At 35.0% G+C, this 12,713-nt stretch overlaps 2 protein-coding genes across 8 annotated transcripts; one reads left to right on the top strand and one right to left on the bottom strand.

Annotated features, from left to right (window-relative positions):
• Positions 1-504: 504 nt before the first annotated feature.
• On the bottom strand, positions 505-9,095 carry LOC112563963 (zinc finger protein 45-like). 7 transcript variants are annotated; one of them, XM_025238443.1, is made up of 11 exons: positions 8,692-8,809; positions 8,310-8,405; positions 7,225-7,446; positions 6,615-6,765; positions 5,664-5,758; positions 5,350-5,373; positions 5,051-5,158; positions 4,486-4,608; positions 3,337-3,588; positions 2,761-2,844; positions 505-2,377 (listed from the first exon to the last, which is right to left on the bottom strand). In XM_025238443.1, exons 1-11 carry the CDS (start codon positions 8,792-8,794, stop codon positions 1,227-1,229), a joined length of 2,409 nt encoding a protein of 802 aa, XP_025094228.1. In that variant the 5' UTR covers positions 8,795-8,809; the 3' UTR covers positions 505-1,226. The 7 variants fall into 7 exon arrangements, with proteins under 7 accessions (XP_025094228.1, XP_025094232.1, XP_025094233.1 ...); XM_025238447.1 differs by having other exon boundaries at positions 8,300-8,405; positions 8,634-8,776; XM_025238448.1 differs by having other exon boundaries at positions 8,300-8,405; positions 8,692-8,708.
• Positions 9,096-9,197: 102 nt separating this feature from the next.
• Positions 9,198-12,699, top strand: LOC112563969 (VPS10 domain-containing receptor SorCS3-like). Its single transcript, XM_025238458.1, has 4 exons — positions 9,198-9,564; positions 11,384-11,451; positions 12,114-12,207; positions 12,554-12,699. The coding sequence occupies exons 1-4, from the start codon at positions 9,283-9,285 to the stop codon at positions 12,689-12,691; spliced, it is 582 nt and encodes a 193-aa protein (XP_025094243.1). The 5' UTR covers positions 9,198-9,282; the 3' UTR covers positions 12,692-12,699.
• The last annotated feature ends 14 nt before the right edge of the window (positions 12,700-12,713 follow it).

Below are 12,713 nucleotides of genomic sequence, written 5' to 3' on the forward strand. Positions count from 1 at the left end.
GGGGATCAAGTTAGTTTTCTTGTCTAGAAAAATGTGTGCATGAATAGCGACCTGTAATTATTTTTGGATTGTTTCATAAAGCACTGAAAGAGTACAAATAGATATAAGAGAGGTGAATTAAGTGATCGTGACAAAGCAAAATGAGCTGTCAGCCTCAGCAAGTTAGGGAAGTGGCAGTAAAAGTACATCAAGTGCAAGAATACAAGTCTGTCACTAATTGCATGTATGCCACACATCAATAAATGAAGTGATAGATAAAAAAATTTACTAATCACAGTTGGAAGAGTTTGTAGGAAAAATCAATCTGGGGAAAACAGGGTACCCTTGTTACTGTGTGAATATGTTTCTAAATATAAAATGTATGTTGAAAACATTAAGAAATTACAGAACGGCAGCATCAGCCAAAGGATGAAAGAGCAGCCTGAATTACTTTTCTTATATCATAAAACACCAGACATATCAATGAAATTAACAGTCTAATCCAGGGAAATAAAGAAAGAAAGTCCCATCAAGACGAAACAACAGTTTTATCCTCAAGAAACAAACTGGTCCCTTCCATGATAGAACAAGTATGCATGGGATAACCGCGACAAAAAACATCCATTGTTAAACATTATGTGGGAAAACACTATGCATTGTCACCTTGTTTCCACCAGTTTAGCATATGTGATAAGGCTACAGCATTTTTATTCTTGAAAAGAACTTGCTCAATTCAGGTTTGAAAAAGGTTTGTGTCATGTCAATTATGTTGATGTCTCCATCTCACACACACATATATCTTGTAGCAGGTCCCATCTTTCATTCAACATCATATATCTAAATACTGCTAACAGTCATTATGCAAAAAAGAACAAGTTGCAAATGCATTAACCCCCTCCACCCTGCCACCCTGGTATATTTCTATATAAATCATTTTGAAAATTGTTCAATCCCTATGTTTTTCGTATGCAAGAGTTTTATTATTAAGTATGTGTATGCACATGAATGCATGTCAAAAGAAAAGTTCCAAACATAAATGAATCATTTGACAGCCCATTTGGTTCAGTCAGCAACACTTTCTGCATTAAAACATTTACCAACTATGACCAGACTACTTTCTCCTTGAGACTGATAAAGTTTACATTTTAGTTTGCACAATCAGCATATGAGTTTTGTTAAAAATCCTCCAAAGAACAAAGATTTTCTTAAGAATGCTTGAAAGAACAAAGATTTCTTTGCCAGTTGTGTCATATGCCAGTAGCTGCTAAATGGCCATCAGAAAGATTCTGCAGCATGAAGGACAGATGCTCGTTAAGAATGTGATTAAGATCTTTTGAAATGCTCATAAGGATACAAAAATTTTCTTTATCAGAAATAACACCTGAAGGAGAGGCCATAAAATCAGAAAGGGTTTTGTGCAGTTGACTTATCTTCTGAAATAGTTCCACATCCAGTGGCATGGGCACCAATTTACAGACTTCTGTAAAGCTTGAGAGCCAGTTGTAGTATTCCTGGCTTCCAAAATCTGGTTTGTTGATGTAGTCTGATGTTGCTGCTACCACCGTGTTTGATGTTAAGTCAGAAACTGATGTAGATGTTGCTGTTGTTTTGCTTTTCTGTGCATTTGCCTGGGGAGAGGCCATCGTAGACAGCATTGTGCCTGCTGCTACCGATGTGCCAGCCAATGCAGAGACAACTGTAGTGGGAGCTAAGCAAGACTCATTTCCCAAGGTTGAAGGTGGCTGATGATAATGCACAGCTATCATCTCTTGAGCTAGGCTGTCTACATCTGTTGATATTCCCTGCAAGATCTGATAAGATTCTATTTCCCCTTCACTGCCTGCTTCCACTTCTGCAATTGTTATTAATTTCTCTCCTGCCTCTTCCCCTGCTTCTACAACAGTTGCAACTTCAACGGGTATGACCATCTGCTCCATATCCACACTTGCATGTCCTTCAGCTACCACCACCTCCTCCATGTGTTCTGCTTCTACTCCCTCTCTCACAGAACTAGCAGGCACCTCAACTTCTTGTACCACAATGTCATGGTTTAAGTTCTGAATCAAACTCACAATTTTCTTTTCATCAAAAGCAGACCAATCTAATGCTCTAGTGGCTGAAGCTGGATCTGCTTCCAATCCACCTGCTGTTTCTTCTCTTAATTCTATACGATAACAAACAGGCTCTGACCCTTCCTGAATCTGAAATTCCACACCTTCCTTTAAACCTCCATGGTGCCTAAAGAGGTGAGCTCTCAGCTGACCTGCTCGCTTGAATCCCTCAGAGCAAAGATGACAACAATATGGTTTAGAACCAACATGCTCTTTTTCATGTCGGCGACGACTAGATGGATCACTGAAACGGATTCCACAAACGCTGCAGGCATAAGGTTTTTTACCTGTCAAAAAAGGCAGACAATTCTGCAATTTCAAAATTCACTAAGACAGTAGCAACATAGGTTTATTAGACTGATTTTCATGCAAAGTTGTCCTTTTTAAAATGTAGTGTCCCACAATTCATTTCCATGTATACAATGTAATGCACACACATGTAAAGTTAAATAAGGTGACTCAACATAAAACAAAGCATATACTACAACACCCCATGTTAAAATAGCTGCTTCCAAAAACTGAAACTCAATGTTCCTAAAAATAAATGAGAAAGCGTGAAAGAACCATTACAAACACAAATCACCCAAATGGATAAATGAACTTGCGTATCTAAACAAATGAGCAAATTAGAGTGATAAGAGTAAATGAACATAATGAAGCAACTTCCTACCTGTATGAATGATTCGGTGACGCTGAAGGTCTGAAGCATGAGCAAACAATTTGTTACACTGTTCACATGAGTATGGTCGTTCTCCTGTAAAGAAAGCATAAAATCTGTGTGCATTTGTCATAACTGCACAGATGTACGTTGTATACACACACAACAGGTATCTAAAACAAAACACTGACAGAGCGTGCATTAACAATTACAAAATCTATTATCCAACTACTTATTTGTATTATAGGATTAATAAAAATACCGGTTATGTTCTTATTTTCGCTTTCTTGATCACTGCTGCTTTCCATTCCTCTACACTACCAAAGTAGTTAAAATAGGTATCCCTTTGCAGGATATGAATAAAGTGAAAGTTTCATCAAACATGGTGAAGTAAGATTTAAAACTCATGCCCGTTACCTTAAAAACAATGTGTGTGTGCATGTGCCTGAATTAACATGTGAGCTACTTTATCCATATGGCAAAAAAAGTTTTTGGATTTATTATCAAAAAGGAAGAATTTACACTTTAACAGCTGTCACTTGAGATTTTCACTAATGTAAGTCTTATTCTACAAAAGAGTAAACCAACCTGTGTGGACTTTCATGTGAGAACGCAGGTAAATGGCCTGGGTGAATTTTCGCTCACATATCTCACAAGTGTATCGCATCTCCTGAGTATGGGTCATCAGGTGTCGCCGCAGGCAGCTGATCTGACGAAATGCACGCTGACAAATGTTGCATGAGTAAGGTTTGGCTTCTGTGTGGCGAGACTTGTGCTCTTGCAAACTAAGGGCACTGCAGAACTTTTTCTTGCACACATCACATTCGAAAGGTTTTATTCCTGAGAAATTATAAGTTTCAATCAATGTTGACCTTTTACTGAAAACTGTCAAAACCTAGATAAGATTTGATTAATTGTGTACAGTTTACCCAAACACTCATGCCTAAGAAAACTACTCCATAGATGAGCAAGAAACTCAGAACTTCAGCTGTTAAAAGAGCTAGTATAGACAACAATAGCTTTTTTTTTAAACATGACCTATAGAGATATATTTGCACTACTGAGAAATATGAGAGATGGCAATAGCAAGAGAGGGGAAGAACTGTAAGCTAAATCAGACATTAAATAATTATGTTTTTATCAAATGAAAAGGGAAGTTATTAAGTATATCCTAAAAGACATGAGAAAATATAAAGGCAAAAATAATAATAATAAAAATGAGGATTTGCATAGCGCCTTTCCAAAAATTTGTTCAGAGCATTTTACATAAATCATACGCAGACTAAATCATCAACAACCATGCACCCAAATTCACATATAACAGACTACACTTCTACAACATACACAAATAATTTACAGACATGTTATGCACACTCATGGTCAGGACAGGGTCTCAGTCAAGTCGTCATTCTGAAAAGTTGTGTTTTAAGTTTAGACTTAAAGATGATAAAAGAATCAGAGTGTCAAATGCTGATGGGTAATCCATTACAAGTTGATAGGAGAAAGACCTCTGTCCATACATCTTTGTCTTAGTGGGATTTGCAGAAGTTTGGTGTCAGAAGATGAATGAAGAAGTTGTGCGAGCACAAACAATATTCACACAATTACTTCTAGGTGTCAACAACTTTTAAAAGCACCATGACACCTGAATGTTAAGTACAATCTTTCACAATGCAGTCACTCATAAATTCATTATGTGGATGTTTGAACTCAGAGATACAAGCATCTTTTGCTTACCTAGATGAGCTAACTTGTGCCTGCGGAGACTCTCTCTTGTTCTAAAGTGCTTATTACAATTTTCAAAATCGCAGGGAAAGGGTCGAATATCAGTATGTGTGATAAGATGGACCTTGAGGTTACCTGAAAATTTCAGTTTTAAGTAAAATAAATAATTTTAATGAAACATTTACTTTAGAAATAGCAAGAAGGCTTAAAATGAAAAGGTAAAGACTCCCACAGTCTAGTGGCCACAGAGAACAGCAGAAGACAGGATCTAACCTTTTCTTTCTGCTGCCTTTGCATACATTCAGCCACCTACAAATGCACATGCTCACAGATAAAATTCACCTCCATGAATGAAGGTTGTTTTTTAAGTCATTCTTCATTCTTAAACAATTTTTGTAGCACAATTTTCCCTCCCTTTTGCAAGCTCACTGAAGCACATGATGTTACAGTCACTAACCTGGCATCAAAGACAAGTTTTAAAAAGTACCTATTTAAATAAGCAAACATAACTCTTGAAGATACTGCATACTTTGCTCAAGAACACAAAAAAATAAAGTAAAATAAAAACTATAGTTACCCTTTTGGCTAAAAACACGATTGCAGGTTGTACACTTGTAACCATTGGCTGTTTTAATCATCTTGGGTTTCTTTACTATACTGGGACCTGCATTGTCTCCAGCCTCACCTGGTGATTCAAAGTAAACCAGCACACAAGCATAGAAATAAACAGGTGTTTCTTTTAAAAAAAACTTTTGCCCTAAATGCAAAAATATTTGGTTTTTTGTTTACTGTAGTATTCACTGATATGATTAAATATGCTAATTCCTGAAGGACATTTCAAAACAGAGAAATGCAAACAACAAATAATATTCATACCTTCTAGATGCTTTCTTGGACGACCTGAACAAAGAGAAAATAAAGTAAATAAAAAGGTTTAAGAAATGAACTTTTAACTTAACAGTCAATACTTTGGAACATATATACTTGGGAAATCTATTCCTTATGGCTTATTTACTGATGACCATGGTAACAGTGTGATTTAGATGATTAGAGCCTTCATTTCCTATCCAATGCTGTTTCCATAAATCACAATATTTTAATGTACTTTTAAAATACAAACATCATGCAGGCTTTTCACCAGAAACATTGGTTTTGCTTTAATAGCACGTCATCTATCATGCTCTATTTACCTCTTCTTTTGCGCTGAGGTATAGGCAAAGGTTCTGGCTCATAATCTGAGTCATCATCCTCATTTTCACTAATTTCTTCTGGAGACCGAAAATCCCTGCAATAAAATGCAGTGAAGACTGAGCCAAAACATTTACTACATCAGGGATTATTTTCCGGTTCTATGAATTCCATAGATTCCATTATGTAGATTTGTTGATAAACAATTAAGTAGATGAAATGCAAATCATAGACTCTTTTTTTACATTTCTTACATGGTTACAGCCCTTGATAAATTGCCTCCATACGTAACTAGTCAATAATTTAAGAGAGGGCAGGGGTGAGGAGAGACAGACTTCAGATTTCTAATTTCTCATAAACTCATCTTTGACGTTCCATGCATAAATGTGCAGAATGCTGGATATTTTGAGCAACTGTTCTGTGTATTTTTGCATGAGAGCCAGCTGCTAGAATGCAACTATTGTGCAAGAACAGGAAAAACAATAAGGGAAGGCGCCTGAATGTGCTTCAGACAGTATTTTGATATGAATAGTTCCCTTTGTTAAACTATACCAAACATCTTAACACATTTCTTAATTTTAAAGTACTAAAAATTTGTATATTTGCTTTAGCTTGCCAGTAATAGCATCAATTTCCACTGTAACAAGCTAAAAATGAAAGGAAGGACTATCTGAATTCTCTTTTTAATAAAATATGGATTTTTATAGATTCTAAATTGTAAAAAGAAACATGCATTCATTTCATGCTTTACATACCCTTTTTCAAACTTTAAGATGGTTGAAGTACTAAAATGCAGCTACTTTTTCTAATTTTATTACCACATATTTTGGACCTATTTTCAGCCAAATTACAAGAAAACAAAAACAAAATGTTTCATACACAATAGAGCATTCTACTTGCACCACAGGACCTCGGTCTGCAATGACGTGAAAAGATTAAAAATTAAGCAGTACCTAAACTTCACAGGAATAAATCTTTTGCGTGCAGGAAGTGTGCCTGTTGCTCTCTCTATCTCATAATCATTAGCTTGCACAGATGCCTCATTCAAGGCCTGGAAATGATAATTCCAGCTAATTCTGGATCCATTATGATCCCGACTAGCCTCTGCAACCATAAAAACATAATACCATTTTCAATCCCCCAAAATATTAAAAATAGTTAAAGTGTTAAACTATTTTCTTTACACAAATAGAAGAACAAAAGGATGACAGAAGACAACAGATGCAATTAGGTAAAAGACAACATGAATAAAATGTAAAAAATAAAACCTACTTCCAACATTCTCATCTGTTCACAGAAAGAGGTCGAATACATGACGACTTGTTAGAACATAGATATATCTAATTAACATAGCTTACAGGTACTCCAACAGCTGCAGCCTTGTTAGCACACACACACACACGTTAAAACATTACTTCATGGATCTGACTTTTTGTTGTTGTTATTGATGTCTGGAGACAGAGAGAAATTTATTTGCTCATATTTTGGCAGTTTACAAAAAAATAAACCAATTTACTTGAAATAATTTGGCTCTTATAGATCTTAAAAATTGACAGTGGATACCTAATTCAGCAGCATTCAGATGCATATCTGCAGATGATTCATGAAGATGATTATTATCTTGAGTTACATGTATGACTGGGTGAGTCATCTCTTCCACATCAACAGTTTGAATTTCTGCTGGTATATTTTCTGCCTGGTCACTTGTCCCCAAGCAGACAGACCCATTTGGATCTTTAGGTTCAATTTTGATGATAGTAAATTGTCCATCTTCTCCCTGAATAGCTGCAGATGCAATAACATGTTAAAATAAATGTTCTAAAACAGTTAATTTAAAAACATCCAATCAAAGCACAAATGTTCAGTTAAATGATCAGTTTACTCTGACTGAATTATGTAACCTATATCCTGAGACCTACTGCACCCATAAAATTTTAGGCTGATCTTTAGTTAACAAACCATAAAAATTCTACAGAATAGGTTAAAACTATGTAAATGGTGACATGAAAAAGCCACCTAGCACATGGATAAAATTTGGGAAATATGATCTTAAGTGAATTATGAACTTATTGATAGTTTAGCTGCCAATGATTTGAGAAGAATGCATGTTTAAGTATGGGGAAGGAGATTTTCATTATTTTTATTGCAAAGTTCAAGTTTTCTCCCTTCTAAAAATGTATAGGTTTCTTGGTCTAAGGGCAGCAATAATAAAAACCAACTTCACCCACTGTCGTCTTCAGTTATAAGTCAGTCATTCTAATGTTTTATATTTTTTATGTCATGCTAACGGGGTTAATCTGCTTCTGAAAGAGAACACTTTTTTTTAAAATTATCATGGATGTCTGATTGAAAATGGTTACTCTTCCAAGATAGATTGTTGCTTTCTCATTAAATTGTTGATTTATAACTTTCTACTTTAATCTAAGTTTTCTGAAACCATTCATGACTCAATTATAATTGTTCAATCTCCACAAATCCATTGTTTTTATATAATTTTTAAGTGAAGAACTTTCAAAAAAATCTTGACGTGCAATTTTCTTTCCACAATATCACTGGTTTTAATGCAAGAATATACCCTGGAACATTACACAATACTGCTATTTGGCAATATTCCCATTTTATACATTAGACCACACACCAGACGAGACCTATGTCAGTGTTACTCCACCGGTTCTGCGCGCCTGGAAGATGGGGTGGGGGTAAAAATCTTTTACGCCGTGCCAGAATAGTTAAAATAGCCGGACCTGTAAACAGATGTCACATGCGCGTGGAATCGGCTATCTGATCAGTGCAACTCATTGCATGATGCTAGTGGTTCAAATTGCCAGACAATTCTAGTCGATCTTTTAACCTTGTTTACTAGCCAAAACTGGCTTTTCATGATCCTCCAGCACTAGCATTGTCCATCTTATATTTATTCAATCTCTTAGTACGAGTAATTGTACTTCTTAGTGATAAATATGTATACATACAGTTTTAAGCACACAATGTTTAATACAAAAAATATTATATCGTTGTATCCTTCACTACTTGTGATTAATATGCACTCCGTTAAAACGAAAGAACGTCTTCGGCGAAATTTCCCCCCACCCTTTGGTGAACGAGGGCAGAAGCGACAGAGCGTGCTCCCCATAACCAAAACAAGACACTGCAATTTTCCATAGCTTTCTACACTTAAATGATAAATACGTCACATATTTGTTACAAGATTTTCCTTTAAGTTAATATTATTAAGATTTACACAAAATGAAAACAGGGAAGTGTGACTTAGAGCATCGTACCAACAACATCTCCAACGCTACAAGCGGCTTCCATGTTTTTCTCCGAACGAGACCAAGAACACTAACTCGTTGATTATATTTTTCCCCCATAAAAAATTTATATTCATAAACATTTGTTATATAAAATAGTCATGCCATATTTTCGTTTAAGACGTGATACATTGATTTTATGTAATTAACTAAAAGATTGCACATAACACAATGCAAACGATACAGCTGGAAAGGAGATGCAGACGACAGGCAAGGGAAACAACTTAGTGAATTATCGATTTAGGAGCCAATGAAAGCTCTTCGGCTATAATGATATCCGTATTTTGACACGGGAGACATTATCGTGAAAATGATTGTAACGAAGTTGGTTATTTTGTTTTCCTTCGCCATTTTTGGACAGTGTGCTATATATACGCACAGGAACAATTATCTTGAAACCAAGACGCTTCACAGGCTGAATCTTAACGACCATCGTGACCAAGTGTACCTCAATCGTCTCAGAAGAGCCTCGTCACCCACAACAAATGCCACTGTCGTTTCTGGAAAGATGCATTACAACAACTTTGTGTTGAATGGTACAGATAATTGCACACAAGCATATGTTCACTGGTCAGGAAAAGGAAAAAGTGAGGTAATTTGAACTCTTAAATGCAAAGGGATGTGCCGTTTAGAATTATTATGAAACATTCTTTTTTTGCGTTATAGTGTAAACAGTTATTAAAGTGATGGTGGTTGGTGTGTGGGGGAGAGATTACAGACACGTAGCAAAATAATCAGACCGTGACAACTAACAAAAAGAGAAAATAAAGTCGTTGGGTTTTTGTTTTGTTTTGTTTGGGTAACTAAAACTTAGAGTCACAGATCTTTATAAAGGTCCGTGCTTGGAGTCAAGGGATACAGACATGACAGAAGAGAAATGCAAGTCCAGCATGACTTTTGAAATGCAAATGCTGCAGTTATATTGGTTATAGAGAGCTGGGGAAAAAACAGAGAGAATTGTATACATACAGTTGAGTAAAGCAGACCATCAAGGATAGAACTGCCCATTTTTTAAAACTAAGAAGTAAGATCAGGGAATTAAGAGGCCAAGGAACTGTAACACCAAACCAGGAAGTCTGGCCAATTAAGCGTTTGAAGGACATGTGTTCAGGGATGGCAAAAAAGAATGGGAGAAAGAATAGATGTTTTCATTAGCTGTAATGACATCAGTTTGTTGTGATCTACTTTTGGAACTTTTGGCCTCTTTTCATAATACAAGATTGAGTCTTAAAAACAGTCACGGTGGACATACCATTTAAGTTTATATAGTGTTGTATTTTGACATCAGGCGACAAGTTTTTTTTTTTTTCTTTAAGTTTCACTGATAGACAACTGCTCCAGCTTGATAAAAGTGTTGGTTAATTGTGTAGTTGATATTGTATTACAACATGTACTTTTATCATGCTTCATATTAGTAATTGTCATCATTGAAATACTTTACATTAGTAGGTTTTTGTCTAGTTGGTGTCATAAAGGTATTCATTTTTTCCACAACTGATACATTGCATATATATATATGCTTGGAATCGGGAGAGTTTTAATTCGATAACTGATAGCAAGTCTGTGCTTATCAAAAAGATATTAGAGGTCATCATATTTTGTAAACCACAAAACAAGTGAGAAGTAAATGAGAAAATGCAAATAGAGTGAAATAAGAGAATAGATGTTGCAGAGTTTTTAATTTCTTTCGTCAGTATGAAGGTAAAGATTTTTTTTAATTTAAGAAAGGGAGAAAAATTGTAAATTTGAAATCCAGGAAGGAAAATACAGTGGTTTATGCCAGATGCCTGTGAAAATATTAGCACTAATCAATATACTGCAAAACAAATGTATTCACCAAATTTAATTAGTTATTGAATCAGAAGAATTTACTTCCTTGTTTAAAGACAGAGTAATTGTTGCATGCAGGAGCCATATTTTCTGTATTGAATGGGAATGTTCACCCATCATCTTCCACTCAGCAGTACCAATATTTGGGTCTTGAGTGAATTACAAATTTAGTATATTTACTCATTGTTGTTATATAATAATGTTACTTTTGTCAAAGTGGAGTTTGTACATTCTCTCTCTCTCTTGTCATTAGTACTATTTAAAATCAGTTGCCAAGCGTTTTGTTTCTTTTGTTGTTTGCATAATTCTTATTTAGCAGCATTTTACATCGCATCTACCAGGACCTTTAGTTTCAGATCTTCCTTTTTTTATGTGATACCTTTTGGTTTCTTTTGATCTTATTATCCACATCCACCATACCTCCTCTTGTTCCAAATTATCTAGGACTGTCGATTAAGTATACTTATTTCATCAATGTTTATTTGCTATTTGCATGCAAAAAACCTGTTTTGAAGGTAGGTACATGATAAGTCATCAGTTACATTTATGCAGATTTTTAAAACATGTACATTTTTTTGCAGGGTGTTTTTGTTCTTACACTACAGCTCAACCCCTTCAATGGATCTGTGATGGAAAGTCAGACATGGAAGTAAGAGCAATATTAACTGATAGAGTTTTTATTCTTCTTTTATTCCAGGGATGCCAGAAAGCATTCATTTATTAGTGTATGATGTTAGACTTTTATAGCTCCTTTGATTAGTTTGAGTGAGAGTTAAAGAGGGAAAGAATGCAGCATTATTAGGGAAAAGAAAGGACCCCTCAGTCTTGTAAGCATCCTCTCACCTACCATCTTCTTATTCTTTGATATCCTTGTTCACATAGCCCAAATGTGTCTATACTGCACTGTGCAGATGACCTTGATAGGTGGCATGGGCAGAAGAAGGTAACCATCAATTAGGGAATGTCCTCTACAGCACTCTTCACTAATCTAAATTGTAAACTATCAGATTAGGAGACAATAGTCTAATATCTCAAGATTTTTAGGATGTAGCATGGAAGAGTTCTTAAGAGCTTAAAATAAGGAAGAAAAATAAAGTACCACTTCTATTCCAGGAGTACAGTGAGATAATATATGATGTTTGAAAGATTGTTACTGTAGCAGGAATACAGTTACCAAAAATATCTTTACCGTTAAATATTATTCCTTTTCACCTCCAGTGGAGCATAAGGCTGCAACCTTTAAATACATTTACATGTTAAAATGCAGGCATTGATAATTTATTCATGATATATCACATTTAATTTGTTTAGGTCTGCTGACTATGGAAAGAGTTTTAAGGAATATAACTTTGGCCAGAATACCAAGGTGTCATACTTTTATGTATCAAAAACTGATTTTACAAAGGTTTGTAAGCCAGCCCTTTCCATTACTATTAGTATTTCCATCACTATGGCTATTCCAATGCTTAAAACTTATTTCACATTTGTGTTTTAAAAATAGGTTGTCTCACAGCATTGTTATATATTCAGTTTAACAGTTTTTTAATATTTATGTTTATGTTATTTTAAAAGAATTCTTCCTCCTAACAAAAATCAATTATATTAAATATAAGCATAATATGTACAGATATAATATGTGCATGTGCAGATGCATTATGTGTACAAGTACAAATACAAATGTTAAAATAATTTTTGAAAAAGTTTTCCAGGTTTTTATTCTATTATGTTGCCAAACTACCATTTTCTTCTAGATGCTGTTTGTGGATAAAGAAAACAAGGTCATCTACATTTCAAAAGATGAACTGAATCATCATGAAACTGCTGCATTGCCTACTTCCTCAGACCATATTGTTATGCATCCCAATAATTCAGACTGGCTTCTTCTATGATTCTATTGATTACATAGAAATG

Source organism: Pomacea canaliculata, linkage group LG5 (assembly GCF_003073045.1).
Source record: "Pomacea canaliculata isolate SZHN2017 linkage group LG5, ASM307304v1, whole genome shotgun sequence".
Classification (NCBI taxonomy): Eukaryota; Metazoa; Mollusca; class Gastropoda; order Architaenioglossa; family Ampullariidae; genus Pomacea; species Pomacea canaliculata.